Source organism: Macaca mulatta, chromosome 13, assembly GCF_049350105.2.
Source record: "Macaca mulatta isolate MMU2019108-1 chromosome 13, T2T-MMU8v2.0, whole genome shotgun sequence".
Taxonomy (NCBI): domain Eukaryota; kingdom Metazoa; phylum Chordata; class Mammalia; order Primates; family Cercopithecidae; genus Macaca; species Macaca mulatta.
In genome coordinates this window covers 5,513,879-5,527,511 of record NC_133418.1, presented here as the reverse complement: position 1 = coordinate 5,527,511, position 13,633 = coordinate 5,513,879, and the positions used below count along the sequence as shown (strand labels likewise).

At 49.2% G+C, this 13,633-nt stretch overlaps 1 protein-coding gene across 2 annotated transcripts; it reads left to right on the top strand.

Moving 5' to 3' along the window:
* Positions 1 to 438: 438 nt before the first annotated feature.
* ANKRD39 (ankyrin repeat domain 39) lies at positions 439 to 13,095 on the top strand. 2 transcript variants are annotated; one of them, XM_015112915.3, is made up of 5 exons: positions 439 to 611; positions 5,785 to 5,888; positions 6,621 to 6,824; positions 11,891 to 12,066; positions 12,980 to 13,095. In XM_015112915.3, exons 1-4 carry the CDS (start codon positions 512 to 514, stop codon positions 12,032 to 12,034), a joined length of 552 nt encoding a protein of 183 aa, XP_014968401.3. In that variant the 5' UTR covers positions 439 to 511; the 3' UTR covers positions 12,035 to 12,066; positions 12,980 to 13,095. The 2 variants fall into 2 exon arrangements, with proteins under 2 accessions (XP_014968401.3, XP_014968399.3); XM_015112913.3 differs by lacking the exon at positions 12,980 to 13,095 and having other exon boundaries at positions 11,891 to 12,295.
* The last annotated feature ends 538 nt before the right edge of the window (positions 13,096 to 13,633 follow it).

Genomic DNA, 13,633 nt, shown 5'->3' with positions numbered 1-13,633 from the left:
CCTGGGTGACAGAGCCAGACTCGGTCTCAAAAAAAAAAAAGAGACCGCAGAGCGTGTGGCGCCTCCCTGCCCTAGCGGCCCGGCGGGACTAGAGGCGGTAAAGAGAGGAGCCAGAGAGGTCGCTGGAGGGCTGGGTCATGGTGAAGGTAACTGGAAAGCTCCCGACCGGACCCAGCCGCCTCATCCCCACACCCGGCAAGGCCAGGCGGCCTAAAGGCCCTCCCGAGGCGCGCAGCTCCCGGAACCCAGCGCCTCCGCTTAGCCTCTGACGCCCTCGCGCGGCCGCCTCGGGGCATGGCCCGGCGCAACAAGCCCCGCCCTACCTCTGCAATTGGTTCTCGAGCTAAGGCCTAGGCGTTTGATTGGTAGGTTTTGGTGAGGAGGCGGGACTAGGACGACAGCCGCGGACGCCAAGCAGCCAGATCCGGGACGCGGGGCGGGCCCTGCGTCCGCCCCTCCCGCCGAGGCCGCGCGTGAGACCCGGGGTAGGTCGGCTGGCGCCGGGGCCGTGATGGCGACGCCGAGGCCCTGCGCGGATGGGCCCTGCTGCTCGCAGCCCAGCGCGGTGCTCGGCGTACAGCAGACGCTGGAGGAGATGGACTTCGAGAGGGGTGAGGCGGCCGCGCGGCCCTGGTGGCTCTCCCCAGGCCCCGGCCCAAGGAGGAGGCGCGGGGCCGAGGAGAGGCGGGTGAACTGGGCCCCGAGAGCGTGGGGCCTGGTGCGGGAGGGCGGGCGGGACTCGTGGTTCCCGCGTACTGAGAGCCTGCCAGGGCCTCTCACTAGCTCAGCCAGCAGACACCTGTTTCGCGGGCGGCGGGGAAGCCGAGACACTGGTTTCCAAAACCCTCCCGAGTGGCGGGGGACGACCTCCCCTGGGAGACGCCCTCCCCTGGGAGACGCAAGCCTGCTCAGGTGTGGGAGAGAGGGGCCGGGGGGCAGAATCTGCACTGGGGCATTGCACCCCCCGAGGGGCTGCAGGCCTGGGGGCTGCGCGGTGAAGGAGGGCACTGGCCCTTGTTTGGCCCCGGGTGCCAGGCAGCCTGCATGCTTTAGAGATGGCAAGAACTTCGCACGGGTATCCTTCGAGGCAGGGCACGGTATCTCATCTGTGGGACCCAGAGAGATAACACGTTTGGCCCAGATTATACAGAGATTATGGTGGCAATAGGAACGGAGGAAGGCGGGAAAGCAAGGTGCTTCTTCTGAGTGTTGGGAGCCATTGTGCTACTTGTGCTGTGTCGGCTACCCGTGCGGATGCAGCCCTCGATTGCCACTGCTGTGCAAGCATTCTCATGGAACCCTTCCTTTACCATGGTTCTGGCACCTGCCCACTTCCCTCCGCCCCTCCCACCACTGTCCTCTGCACTGCCGAAGTGGTTGCCTCAAGAGGGTCTTTCCGCCCCCACGATTGCCCTCCTACAGGGTTTCCTACTCTCACATAGCAGCCAGAGCGGCTTTTTGAATATTAGAAATCAGATCATTCCTTGTTATGGCCTACAAAGCTCTGTAGACCCACCCCTGCCGCCTCTACTTCTCTCCCTCATTTTATTTCTCGTGCTTTTCTTCTCCCAATCACTACGCCGCAGCCACACTAGTCTTGTTTTGGTGTCTCAAATATGCAAGACCTTTTCCTGAGTGAAGGCCATTGGACTTCTTGTCCCGTCTCCTTCGAATGAACTTCCTACAGCCGTTAAGCTAGCTGATGCTTTTCTTCAGATCCCAGCTCCAATGGCATCTCCTCAGAAACCCTCCCTAAACACCGTAGTTCTCAACTGGGGACAGTTCTGCCCTTTAAGGGACTTGGGGAATGTCTGGAGACATTTTGAGTTATCACAGGCGGGAGGGTGCTACAGGTGTGTAGTAGGTAGAGACAAGGGATGCTATATACATGGTACAACGCACAGGACAGCTCCCTACAGTAATCATCCGGCCCATAAATGTCAATAGTGCTGTTAAGAAGTAAACATTGCATTATCCAAAGTTAGGCCAGTTACTCTGATGTATCCATCATCGTGCTTGTTTGTTTTGTTTTTTTGAGACAGAATCTCCCTCTTTTGTTCAGGCTGGGGAGCAGTAGCGCAGTCTTGGCTCGCTGCAACCTCCGCCTCCTGGGTTCAATTGATTTTTCTACTCTCCTGAGTATCTGGGATTACAGGCGTGTGCTACCATGCCCGGCTAGTTTTTGTATTTTTAGTAAAGATGGGTTTCACCATATTGGTCAGGCTGGTCTCAGAACTCCTGACCTCATGATCCGCCTGCCTTGGCCTCCCAAAGTGCTGGGATTACAGGCGTGAACCACCGCGCCCGGCATCTTGCTTTCATAAAAACCAATTTTTACTGCAAATAATTTCCTCATTTTTTTTGTGAAGACAAACAAATACATTCTTTAAAACATTAATGGCAAGAGTGTGTTTGATAAGCCAATTTTAGGTACTTTTGTCACCAATAAAAGAAACTGTGTGAGATTTGTGGATCCACTTCACTAGAGATTTGTTAATCTGCTTCGCTGTAGTAACCCTTTTACTGCCCATATGTATCCCATAACATTGTGTTGTAAAACTCATATATGCAATAAAATTTATTTTTAAAGTAAAAACAAAAAACAAAAAAAAAAACTATCTTAACAAAAGAAAAGGTACATGTTCTTTAGGAATATCACCTCTCCTACAAATAATATTAACTTTAATACATTTTATAAAAAATTTACTTTTCTTTTTGAGACTGAGTTTTGCTCTTGTCATCCAGGCTGGAGTGCAGTGGCGCAATCTCGGCTCACTGCAACCTCTGCCTCCCAGGTTCAAGTGATTTTCCTCCCTCAGCCCTACCGAGTGGCTGGGATTACAGGTGCCTGCCACCACGCCTGGCTAATTTTGTATTTTTAGTAGAGACGAGGTTTCACCATGTTGGCCAGGCTGGTCTCAAACTCCTGACCTCAGGTGATCCGCCCACCTTGGCCTCCCAAAGTGCTGGGATTACAGGCGTGAGCCACTGTGCTTAGCCTTTATAATCTTACATTATTTTGTTTGCTTACTGATTTATTATCTATTTCCTACATGTGGAAAAGATGCTTATCTATTTTGTTTTGTGGACTTTTTTTATTTTTAATTTTTTTCAGAGACAAGGTCTCACTGTTGCTTAGGCTGGTCTTGGATTCCTGGTCTCAAGCGATCCTCCTTCCTCAGCCTCCCAAAATGATGAGGATTATAGGCATGAGCCACCATACCCAGCCTGTTGTGTGAATTTTTTTTTTTTTTCAAGTCATACCGACTTTCTGGGTTTATTTTCCTTTCCATTTTATTGTGCCTGTATGTATTATGCCTCTTCTCCCATTGTATCCAGTTCCTTTGTCTTTTTTTTTTTAACCTTTTTTTTTTTTGAGATGGAGTCTCAAGAAAAACAACCACTGCTTCCTGGGTTCAAGCGGTTCTGCCTCAGCCTCCCGAGTAGCTGGGATTACAGGCACTCACCACCATGCCCGGGTAATTTTTTTGTATATTTAGTAGAGATGGGGTTTTACCATGTTCGCCAGGCTAGTCTTGAATTCCTGACCTGAAGTGATCTGCCCGCCTCGGCCTCCCAAAGTGCCGGGATTACAGGCGTGAGCCACCGCACCCAGCCTTTTTTGAACTTCTATTAGATATATGTTGGTACATTGTCTTCCATGTTTCTTTACCACTCTTTAATATTTTTCTGCAACACAACAAAAAAAACCCATAGGCCAATATCCCTAATGAACATAGATTAAAAAATCCTCAATAAAAATAGTATCAAACCGAATTTAGTGGCACATTAAAAATATCATTGACTGGCCGGGTGTGGTAGCTCACGCCTGTAATCCTAGCACTTTGGGAGGCTGAGGTGGGTGGATCACAAGGTCAGGAGTTTGAGCCCGGCCTGGCCAAGATGGTGAAACCCCGTCTCTACTAAAAATATAAAAATTATCCGGGCTTGGGCCGGGCACGGTGGCTTACGCCTTAATTCCAGCACTTTGGGAGGCGGAGACGGGCGGATCACAAGGTCAGGAGATCGAGACCATCCTGACTAACACAGTGAAACCCCGTCTCTACTAAAAATACAAAAAAATTAGCCGGACGTGATGGCAGGCGCCTGTAGTCCCAGCTACTCGGGAGGCTGAGGCAGGAGAATGGCGTGAACCCGGGAGGTGGAGCTTGCAGTGAGCTGAGAATCCACCACTGCACTCCAGACTGGGAGACAGAGTGAGACTCCACCTCAAAAAAAAAAAAAAAAAAAAAGTTACCCAGGCTTGGTGGCCTGTGTCTGTAATCCCAGCTACTCAGGAGGTTGAGGCAGGACAATCACTTGAACCTGGGAGGTGGAGCTTGCAGTGAGCCAAGATTGTGCCACTGCACTCCAGCCTGGCGACAGAGCGAGACTCCGTCTCAAAGAAGAAAAAAAAAGATATATATACACATATGTATATATAAGTCACCATAATATTTTTCTGTTTATCATTTTGTACTGCATTTTGGGTGAATTCCAAATCACTAATTCTCTTTGACTGGGTCTGCAGTACTCTTTGACCCATCTATTGTTGCTTTGTTTCAGTGAGTCTGTTTTTTAATTTATCAGCTTTCCTGTTTCAGATCTGGCCGTTTTGTTTTTCCTCATGTTCTGTTGATTTGTGGATTCTATCCCTTTGTCTCTCTGACCGCCTTCAATGTTGCTGTTAAAAGGCCTTTTTTGGATTGCGCAATAATGGCTCACTTTGGAGGCGTGTTCCCACTTGCATTTGCTGCTTGTTGTCTGTGGCCACGCCACCCTGAACTCCCCGAATCCCCCTCATCTCACCTGTATTTGCTGATTGTCTCTTAGGGCAGCAGATTGCTTCTTGTTTTGCAACTTTCAGTCTTTGTGCTCACCAGGGAGATTCTCTTCTGTGGGAGATTGTCACACTGTCTCGGCAGCTTCTGGAGGCGTCATTACATATATTTATTTTATTTTATTTTATTTTATTTATTTATTTATTTTGAAACGGAGTCTCGCTCTGTCGCCCAGACTGGAGTGCAGTGGCGCAGTCTCGGCTCACTGCAAGCTCCGCCTCCTGGGTTCCCACCATTCTCCTTCCTGCCTCAGCCTCCCGAGTAGCTGGGACCACAGGCGCCGCCACCTCGCCCGGCTAATTTTTTGTATTTTTAGTAGAGACGGGTTTTCACCGTGTTAGCCAGGATGGTCTCGATCTCCTGACCTCATGATCCGCCCGCCTTGGCCTCCCAAAGTGCTGGGATTACAGGCGTGAGCCACCGCACCCGGCCGATATTTTTAAAAAGTTGTTTCTGGCCGGGCACAGTGGCTCACGCCTGTAATCCCAGCACTTTGGGAGGCCGAGGGAGGTGGATCACTTGAGGTCAGGAGTTCAAGACCAGCCTAACCAACATGGTGAAACCCTGTCTCTACCAAAAATACAAAAAATTAGCCGGGCATATTGGTGGGTGCCTGTAATCCCAGCCCGACCTGAATTTCACTCTAGATCCAAACATTTTAAACATTACTTCATCCAGCACTGCTGTGTTAGAAGTGGGATGGAGATGTCTGTGTCCACCCAGTTCTACTGTCCTCATGAGACGTGCCCCTCTCTGTCTTGTTCACAGCTAAGTCACCAGCATTCAGAACAAACCTCAACACAGAGGAGGTGCTCGGTTGGTATTTGTTGAAGGGATGAATATTCTTCACTTTATAGACAAGAAAACTGAGGTCACGAGGCAGAGCAAACACTGAAACTCCCAGTCATCAGCATCATTCGGTCCTTTGGTTGACTTTCTGCAGGAATCTGGTCGGCAGCCCTGAATGGAGACCTGGGCCGAGTGAAGCATTTAATCCAGAAGGCTGAGGACCCGAGTCAGCCCGACTCAGCCGGCTACACTGCACTGGTGAGCTAAAGAGGAGCACAGGGTCAGGAGACAGAAGCGTTAACTCAGGAGACAACTGCTCTATGAGGAGGGGGATCAATGGTTAACTTTTACCTCCTCCCTCCCTTTCTTCTCTTCCAGCAAAATTTCTCTTTTTAAGCATCATGTGAACCTGGATTTTTTAAATTAGTGTGAGAGCTTTACATCAGTGATTTAGGTTTTGTTTTGTTTTGAGATGCAGTCTCGCTCTGTTACCCAGGTTGGAGTACAGTGACGTGATCTCAGCTCACTGCAACCTCCGCCTCCCAGGTTCAAGCGATTCTCCTGCCTTAGCCTCCCGAGTAGCTGGGACTACAGGTACTTGCCACCACATCCAGCTAATTTTTGTATTTTTAGTACAGATGGGTTTTCACCATGTTGGCCAGGCTGGTCTCGAACTCCTGACTTCAGGTAATCCACCTGCCTCAGCTTCCCAAAGTGCTGGGATTATAGATGTGAGCCACTGCACCCAGCCAATGATTTAGTTTTATTTTCGTAACAATTCTGTGAGATAGGAATGATCATTTTCCCCATTTTTCAGTTGAATAAACTCAGGTTAGGCATCAGGAGCTTGCCCAGGTCACACGACTGCTGGGGGTGGAACCTGAGATGACTCCAAGCCCCTCGCTGCAGGGGGGGCATGCTCTCACCTCTCCACCACCATTGTCCCCTGCCTGGCTTCTCCCATCTGATCTCGATCTCTGTTCCCTGCAGCACTATGCCAGCCGCAATGGGCACTATGCTGTGTGCCAGTTCCTGCTGGAAAACGGAGCTAAGTGTGATGCCCAGACCCACGGGGGTGCCACTGCTCTGCACCGAGCCAGCTACTGCGGGCACACTGAAATCGCACGGCTCCTGCTATCACATGGGTCCAACCCCAGGGTGGTGGATGGCGACGGCATGACCAGTCTGCATAAGGTGGGCCCATTCCCCCTTCCAAAAACGTTGTTTCCTTGAAGTTATAACATGTTCATGTAGAAAACATGGGGAAAACAGGAAATCAGAGAGAAGACAATTAAAATCATTTGTAATCCCCTTGCTCATCTGTCGTCACTTTAGGACTAATGGATAATTCTCCAGCCTTTTTTTCTGAGCGTGTAAATTAAAATGTACGGTGGCGCTTTAGTTTTCTTTCCCTTAGAGACATGGCATGCAGCCTTCTCCATATAGTTTTCTGAAACTTATGCATACTCTTGCCTGTCCCTGTAGTCCACTTGCTATATGTTAGCTGGAGTGATCATTTAATTAAACTCTTTTCTAGCTGGAAATACCTACACATGGTGAACAATCTGAAGAGTCAACAAGGGCATGCCATGAAAGCGAGTTTCCCTCCCACCCAGCTCCTCATCCCTCAGCCTTCTAGGCCCATCCTTTGAGGCATTCACTTTACCGATTGTTTTTCCTTTTTTGTGAGGAATGGGGTCTCACTGTGTTGCCCAGGCTGGTCTCAGACTCCTGGGCTCAACTGATCCTCCTGCCTCTGCCTCCCTAAGTGCTGAGATTGCAGGTGTGAGCTACCCTGCTCGGCCACTTTACTGAGTTTGCAGGCACCCTTGAGAGGTGGTCTGTGCATGTGTGGCATATGTGTGTAAATCATATATGTGTGTAAATCTAGTCCCCTCTTGCCCCTTTGATTTTCTCCTGGAGCGATGGTTTAAAGCAGTTCTGATCATGCCACACCCCCACTTGGAGTCCTTGAGGCTTTGCTTTCTCCAGGTCTGTGAGTTATTGTGAAGGTTTCCTGGGGTTTGCTCCTGCTCCCTTCTCCAGTTTTTTTTTTTTTTTTTTTTGTCTTTTTTGTCTTTTTTCCCCACCCCTCCAGTTTTCTCCTGAGCTCTTATCCCCTGGTGTGTTGCACTCAGAGGCCCTACTAATCATTTTTCTTTTTTCTTCTTCTTTTTTTTTTTTTTTTTTTTAAGACAGGCTCTCGCTCTGTCACCCAGGTTGGAGTGCAGTGGCATGATTACAGCCCACTGCAGCCCCGACTTCCTGGGCTTGAGTGATCCTCCCACCTCAGCCTCCTGAGTAGCTGGGACTATACATGCCTGCACCACCATGACCGGCTATTTTATTTTATTTTATTTTAGAGACAGGGTCTCACTTTTTCACCCAGGCTGGAGTACACTGGCACGATCACAGCTCACTTGTAGCCTCAACCTCTTGGGCTCAAGCAATGCTCCCACCTCAGCCTCCCAAGTAGCTGGCACTACAGGCACATGCCACCATGCCTGGCTAATTTTTGTAAAAACAGCTTCACCACATTGCCCAGGCTTTTAAAATAATTATTATTATTAGTAGAGACAGGGTCTGTCACTATCCTCGACTCCTGAGCCCAAGCAGTCCTCCCAAAGTGTTGGGATTACAGGTGTGAGCTACCACATCCAGCCATTTTAATTTTCTGGAACCTACTACTCTGTCCCCCCAGAGCCATATATAACGACTTATCCCCTGTCTGGGTACCTCTGCCCTCGCGTTTTTTATCTGACTTGTTTCTACCCTTTTTTGTGGATCTCGGCTTATATATCACACCCCGCGAGAGCCTTTCCTGATCCCTAGACATGGTTAGCTCACTTGGATGTATGCCTAGCTGTACGTACCATGGACTCAACTTTTCCTAATTCTTCTACCCCTGGAATTCCCTGTTTGGGGTCTGCGTGTCTCAGTAGAAACAGCTGGGGCTTTGCCCTGTTTAAATTGTTGTAGCTGGGCTGGGTGCAAAGCTCACACCTGGAATCCCAGCACTTTGGGAGGCCACGGCAGGCCGACTGCTTGAGTCCAGGAGTTCGAGGCCAGCCTGGGCAACATGGCAAAACCCATCTCTACTAACAATACAAAAATTAGGCCGGGCATGGTAGCTCACACCTGTAATCCCAGCACTTTGGGAGGCTGAGGCGGGCAGATCATCTGAGGTCGGGAGTTCAAGACCAGCGTGGCCAACATGGAGAAACCCCATCTCCACTAAAAATACAAAATTAGGCAGGTTGGTAGCACGTGCATGTAATCACAGCTACTCGGGAGGCTGAAGCAGGAGAATCACTTGAACCCGGGAGGCGGAGGTTTCAGTGAGCCGAGACTGCACCCTTGCACTCCAGCCTGGGCAACAAGAGCGAAACTCCGTCTCAAAAAAAAAAAAAAAAAAAGGCCAGGTGTAGTGGCACACACCTGTAATTCCAGCTACTTGGGAGACTGAGGCATGAGAATCACTTGAATCCGGGGGGTGGAGGCTCTAGTGAGCTGAGATCGTGCCACTGGGCTCCAGCCTGGGTGGCACAGAGATACCCCGTCTCAAAAAAAACCCAAGAAAACATTGCAGGCTTAGCACTTAGCACAGGTGCCCAGTGAATACATGCTGAGTGAACAGCTGAATGTTGGGTTTTTTAAAAAATCCTTGCCAATTGGATAGACAGATTGTTTTTAATGATGTTGCTCAGACATTTTACTGCTACAACTCACATGACAGATGTAAACAGCCAGGATGCTGTTGGGGGTATACCTGGCTAGTGTTACCGTAGTTAGGTGCATCTCCATCCCTTTTTCTGTCATGCAGATAATGCAAATGTGAGATATGTGCATTTTTGTTTATCGTGTTTTTTTTGTTTTGTTTTGTTTTTTTGAGATAGAGTCTCCTGTTGCCCAGGCTGGAGTGCAGTGGCACAATCTCAGCTCACTGCAACCTCTGCCTCCCGGGTTCAGGTGATTCTCCTGCCTCAGCCTCTCAAGTAGCTGGGATTACAGGCACGCACCACCATGCCGGGTTAATTTTTTGTATTTTTAGTAGAGACAGAGTTTCACCATATTGGCTAGGCTGGTCTCGAACTCCTGACCTCAGGTGATCCACCTGCCTCGGCCTCCCAAAGTTCTGGGATTACAGGCATGAGCCACAGCACCCGGCCTGTGTATGTGTCTTTTAAAACGATTCGCAAACATTCATATTTTATTTTTTGTAAACATTATTTGGGATGCATCTCACAACTGCTGACAACATCCCACTGCCTGAATTAAGGCAGCAGAATTGAGAGCTTTGTGTCTACTCAGGAGGACCAGCTGAGTAAAGATTTGGATTCAAATTTGGGAGGGTGGTTGCCACTAGTGTTAATTTTGATACCTCTCAAAAGCCCCTGGAGTCTATCAATTTGTCTGTTGGGAGGAGTAGGAAATAATAGTGGTTCACAGAGTTATTAAGAGTCCAGGAAAACCTGGTTTAGAATCCCAGGTGGCCACGTTAGCCCTGTGGCTTTGGGCAAGCCATTTATTAAGCCTAAATTTCTTCATCTGTAAAATGGGAATAATGATGATTCTTGCCTGTGAGGGCTATTGTGAAAGTTAAATAAGATAATCTATGTAGATCAACTTAACTCTATTATTTTTTGGAGGAGGTAGGTTAGAAACTGGCATCCGGATTGGGGTTTCTGTCTTAGAAGAAGAGAACATAGGGAACTAAGCCTCGGTCTTTCCCTGCCTGTCTCAGAGTTTCCTGTCCAGGAACTTTGGCTCATGCCTGTAATCCCAGCACTTTGGGAGGCTGAGGTGGGAGGATAGCTTGAGTCCAGGAGCTCGAGACCGGCCTGGGCAACATGGCAAGACCCTGTCTCTATTTATTTTTATTTTTATTTTTTGAGATGGAGTCTCGCTTTGTCGCCCAGGCTGGAGTGCAGTGGCTCACTGCAACCTCTGCCTCCCAGGTTCAAGCGATTCTCATGCCTCAGCCTCCCGAGTAGCTGGGATAACAAGCACATGCCACCACGCCTGGCTAATTTCTGTATTTTTAGTAGAGATGAGGTCTCACCATGTTGGCCAGGCTAGTCTCGAACTCCTGACCTCAAGTGATCTGCCCACCTCAGCCTCCCAAAGTGGGATTACAGGCATGAGCCACTGCACCCGCCCTGTCTCTATTTTTAAAAATTCAAAATAAATAAATTTTTAAAAAAAGGTTAGCTAAGTGTAGTGGTGCACGCCTGTAATCTCATGTAATCTCACCTGCTTGGGAGGCTGGGGCAGGAGGATCGTTTGAGCTCAGGAGTTGCAGACTACAATGAGCTATAATGGCACTACTGAACTCCAGCCTGGCCAACAGAGTGAGACCCTGTCTCTCAAACTCAAACTACTGAACTACAGCCTGGTCAACAGAGTGAGACCCTGTCTCTAAAACGCAAACTACTGAACTACAGCCTGGCCAACAGAGTGAGACCCTGTCTCTCAAACGCAAACTACTGAACTCCAGCCTGGCCAATAGAGTGAGACCCTGTCTCTAAAACGCAAAGTAAAAATTAAAAAATACAAGAAAATAAATGAATAAAAGTTCCTAAAGGGTGGGGGCCATGTCTGGTGCCTCCTGTGCCCACAGTGCACAGACCCTGTAGGTGATGTGTGCAGGCTTGTGAGCGATGCCTGGAGATACAAGGTGCTGTATTCGTTTTTAATGTGTAGGTCTGGCCAAAGACAGTTCGCAAAGGACACAAGAAAGAAAAACTCAGGCTAACTGTGAGAATGGCACTGGGATACTCCACAGATCAGTATAAAGTCATTGGGATTTGGTAGGAATTAGAAGAAATCTACTCAAACAGCCATGTCTCTGTTTCCATGAGGCCTCTTTTTTTTTTTTTTTTTTGAGTTGGAGTCTCGCTCTGTTGCCCAGGCTGGAATGTAATGGCGCGATCTTGGCTCACTGCAAACTCCACCTCCCGGGTTCAAGTGATTCTCTTGCCTCAGTCTCCTGAGTAGCTGGGATTACAGGCACATGCCACCACACTCGGCTGATTTTTGTATTTTTAGTAAAGATGGGGTTTCACCATGTCAGGATGGTCTCGAACTCCTGACCTAGTGATCCGCCTACCTCGGCCTCCCAAAGTGCTGGGATTACAGGCGTGAGCCACCGCACCCCGAGAGGCCTCTTTTTTAGAAGGAAGAAGCCCCTGAAAGTGGAACAAGAAAGAGCAGAGCCCAGTGCGGGGTATGCCCTTTGATTGCAGCCTCTCTCTCCACAGGCTGCTGAGAGGGGTCACGGGGACATCTGCTCCCTCCTCCTGCAACACAGCCCAGCCCTGAAGGCCGTCCGGGACCGAAAGGCACGGCTAGCATGTGACCTGCTGCCCTGCAACAGTGACCTGCGGGACCTGCTATCCAGCTGAGCCGCCACCCTGTCTCCAACTGCCTTTAAAGGGTACACAGACCAGTTCTCCATGCCCCTGCCTTGGTCAGCATCCATGCTGCTGGGCAGGGAAATGAGGCCAGATGACCCAGGAAGAGCCCCAGTCTGGTCACTCTGGAAGCGAGGGAGGAGATCTGGTGTGGCTAAAAGTGTTTAAGCCCGGGCAGATGATCATATTCTAAATTAGTTCATATGAGACATCTATTCATTTGGAAAAAAATAAAGTGATATCCTTACCTCATCCCACACACAAAGATAAATTACAAGATTAAATATCTAAATATAAAAACACAAAACTATGTAAGTATTAGAAGAAAATAGGGACTATGTGAGAAGCTGCTTTCTAGCTGCATGTCCTTGGGAAAAGTCACTTTAGCTGTCTGCCCCTCCGTTTCCTCTTCTGTACAGGGAGTGGTCATCATAGGGCCTGCCTCAGAGTCACTGTGGGACGAGGTGAGTGCGCACTGGGAGAGCCCTCGAGAGAGGGCCTGGCACGTGGCAGGCAGCCTGAGGGAGGCCCGCTTCCCCAGCGCCTCATCAGCACTTTGCTCATATACCATGATTCCATTCATTGTGACAGTCCAACAGGAGAAAAGTGCTGTTTCGTTTTTCATTGCTGGCTACAGTGAGGTTGAGCGCCTGTGTCTGCTGTGAGCCGCCTACCCATGCCAGTTTCAGAAATGCTGCTTAGTCACAGGAGTGTTTCTATTCTAGATCCTGATCCTTTGTTCTATAGATGTACATTTAATTTTTTCCCTTTTTGTCTTTTATGCTCTGTTTCTTGATGTCCATTCATGGGGATTGGTACAGTCACTGTAGATGGCAGTTTGACAGTATCTATTTAAATGAGCAGAGCCAATGCTTTGATTTCTGTGTAGCTATTAGAGAGATGTTCTTCCATGGTTACAAAGATGTTTATTTACAGGAGCATTTACAAATATGTGCATTGGAGCATGGAGTGCAATGTTAAAAAAAAGAGAGAACCACTGGGCGCGGTGGCTCACGCCTGTAATCCCCGCACTTTGGGAGGCCGAGGTAGGTGGATCACGAGGTCAGGAGATCGAGACCATCCTGGCTAACACGGTAAAACCCCGTCTCTACTAAAAATACAGAAAAACTAGCCGGGCGTGGTGGCGGCACCTGTAGTCCCAGCTACTCGGGAGGCTGAGGCAGGAGAATGGTGGGAACCCGGGAGGCGGAGCTTGCAGTGAGCCGAGATCGTGCTACTCACTCCAGCCTGGGTGACACAGCGAGAGTCCGTCTCAAAAAAAAAAAAAAGAAAAGAGAGAGAGAACCGACTCCTCCTGATCGGGAGGGCGGAGTTCTGCAGATCCAAGGTCCCTGCCGTGCAGCAGAACACGGTGTGCTGACAGGAGAGTGCCGCTCGTGTCCACACTTCTTCCCACAGAACATGTCTCTAGAATGTGATTGCCTCTCAGCCTTTTGGCTAAGATCAGGTATAAATGTATGGATCTATAAGTGGATGTAGGCCAGGAGCGATGGCTCACACCTGTAAGCCCAGCACTTTGGGAGGCCGAGGCAGGAGGATCACCTAAGGTCAGGAGTTCCAGACCATCCT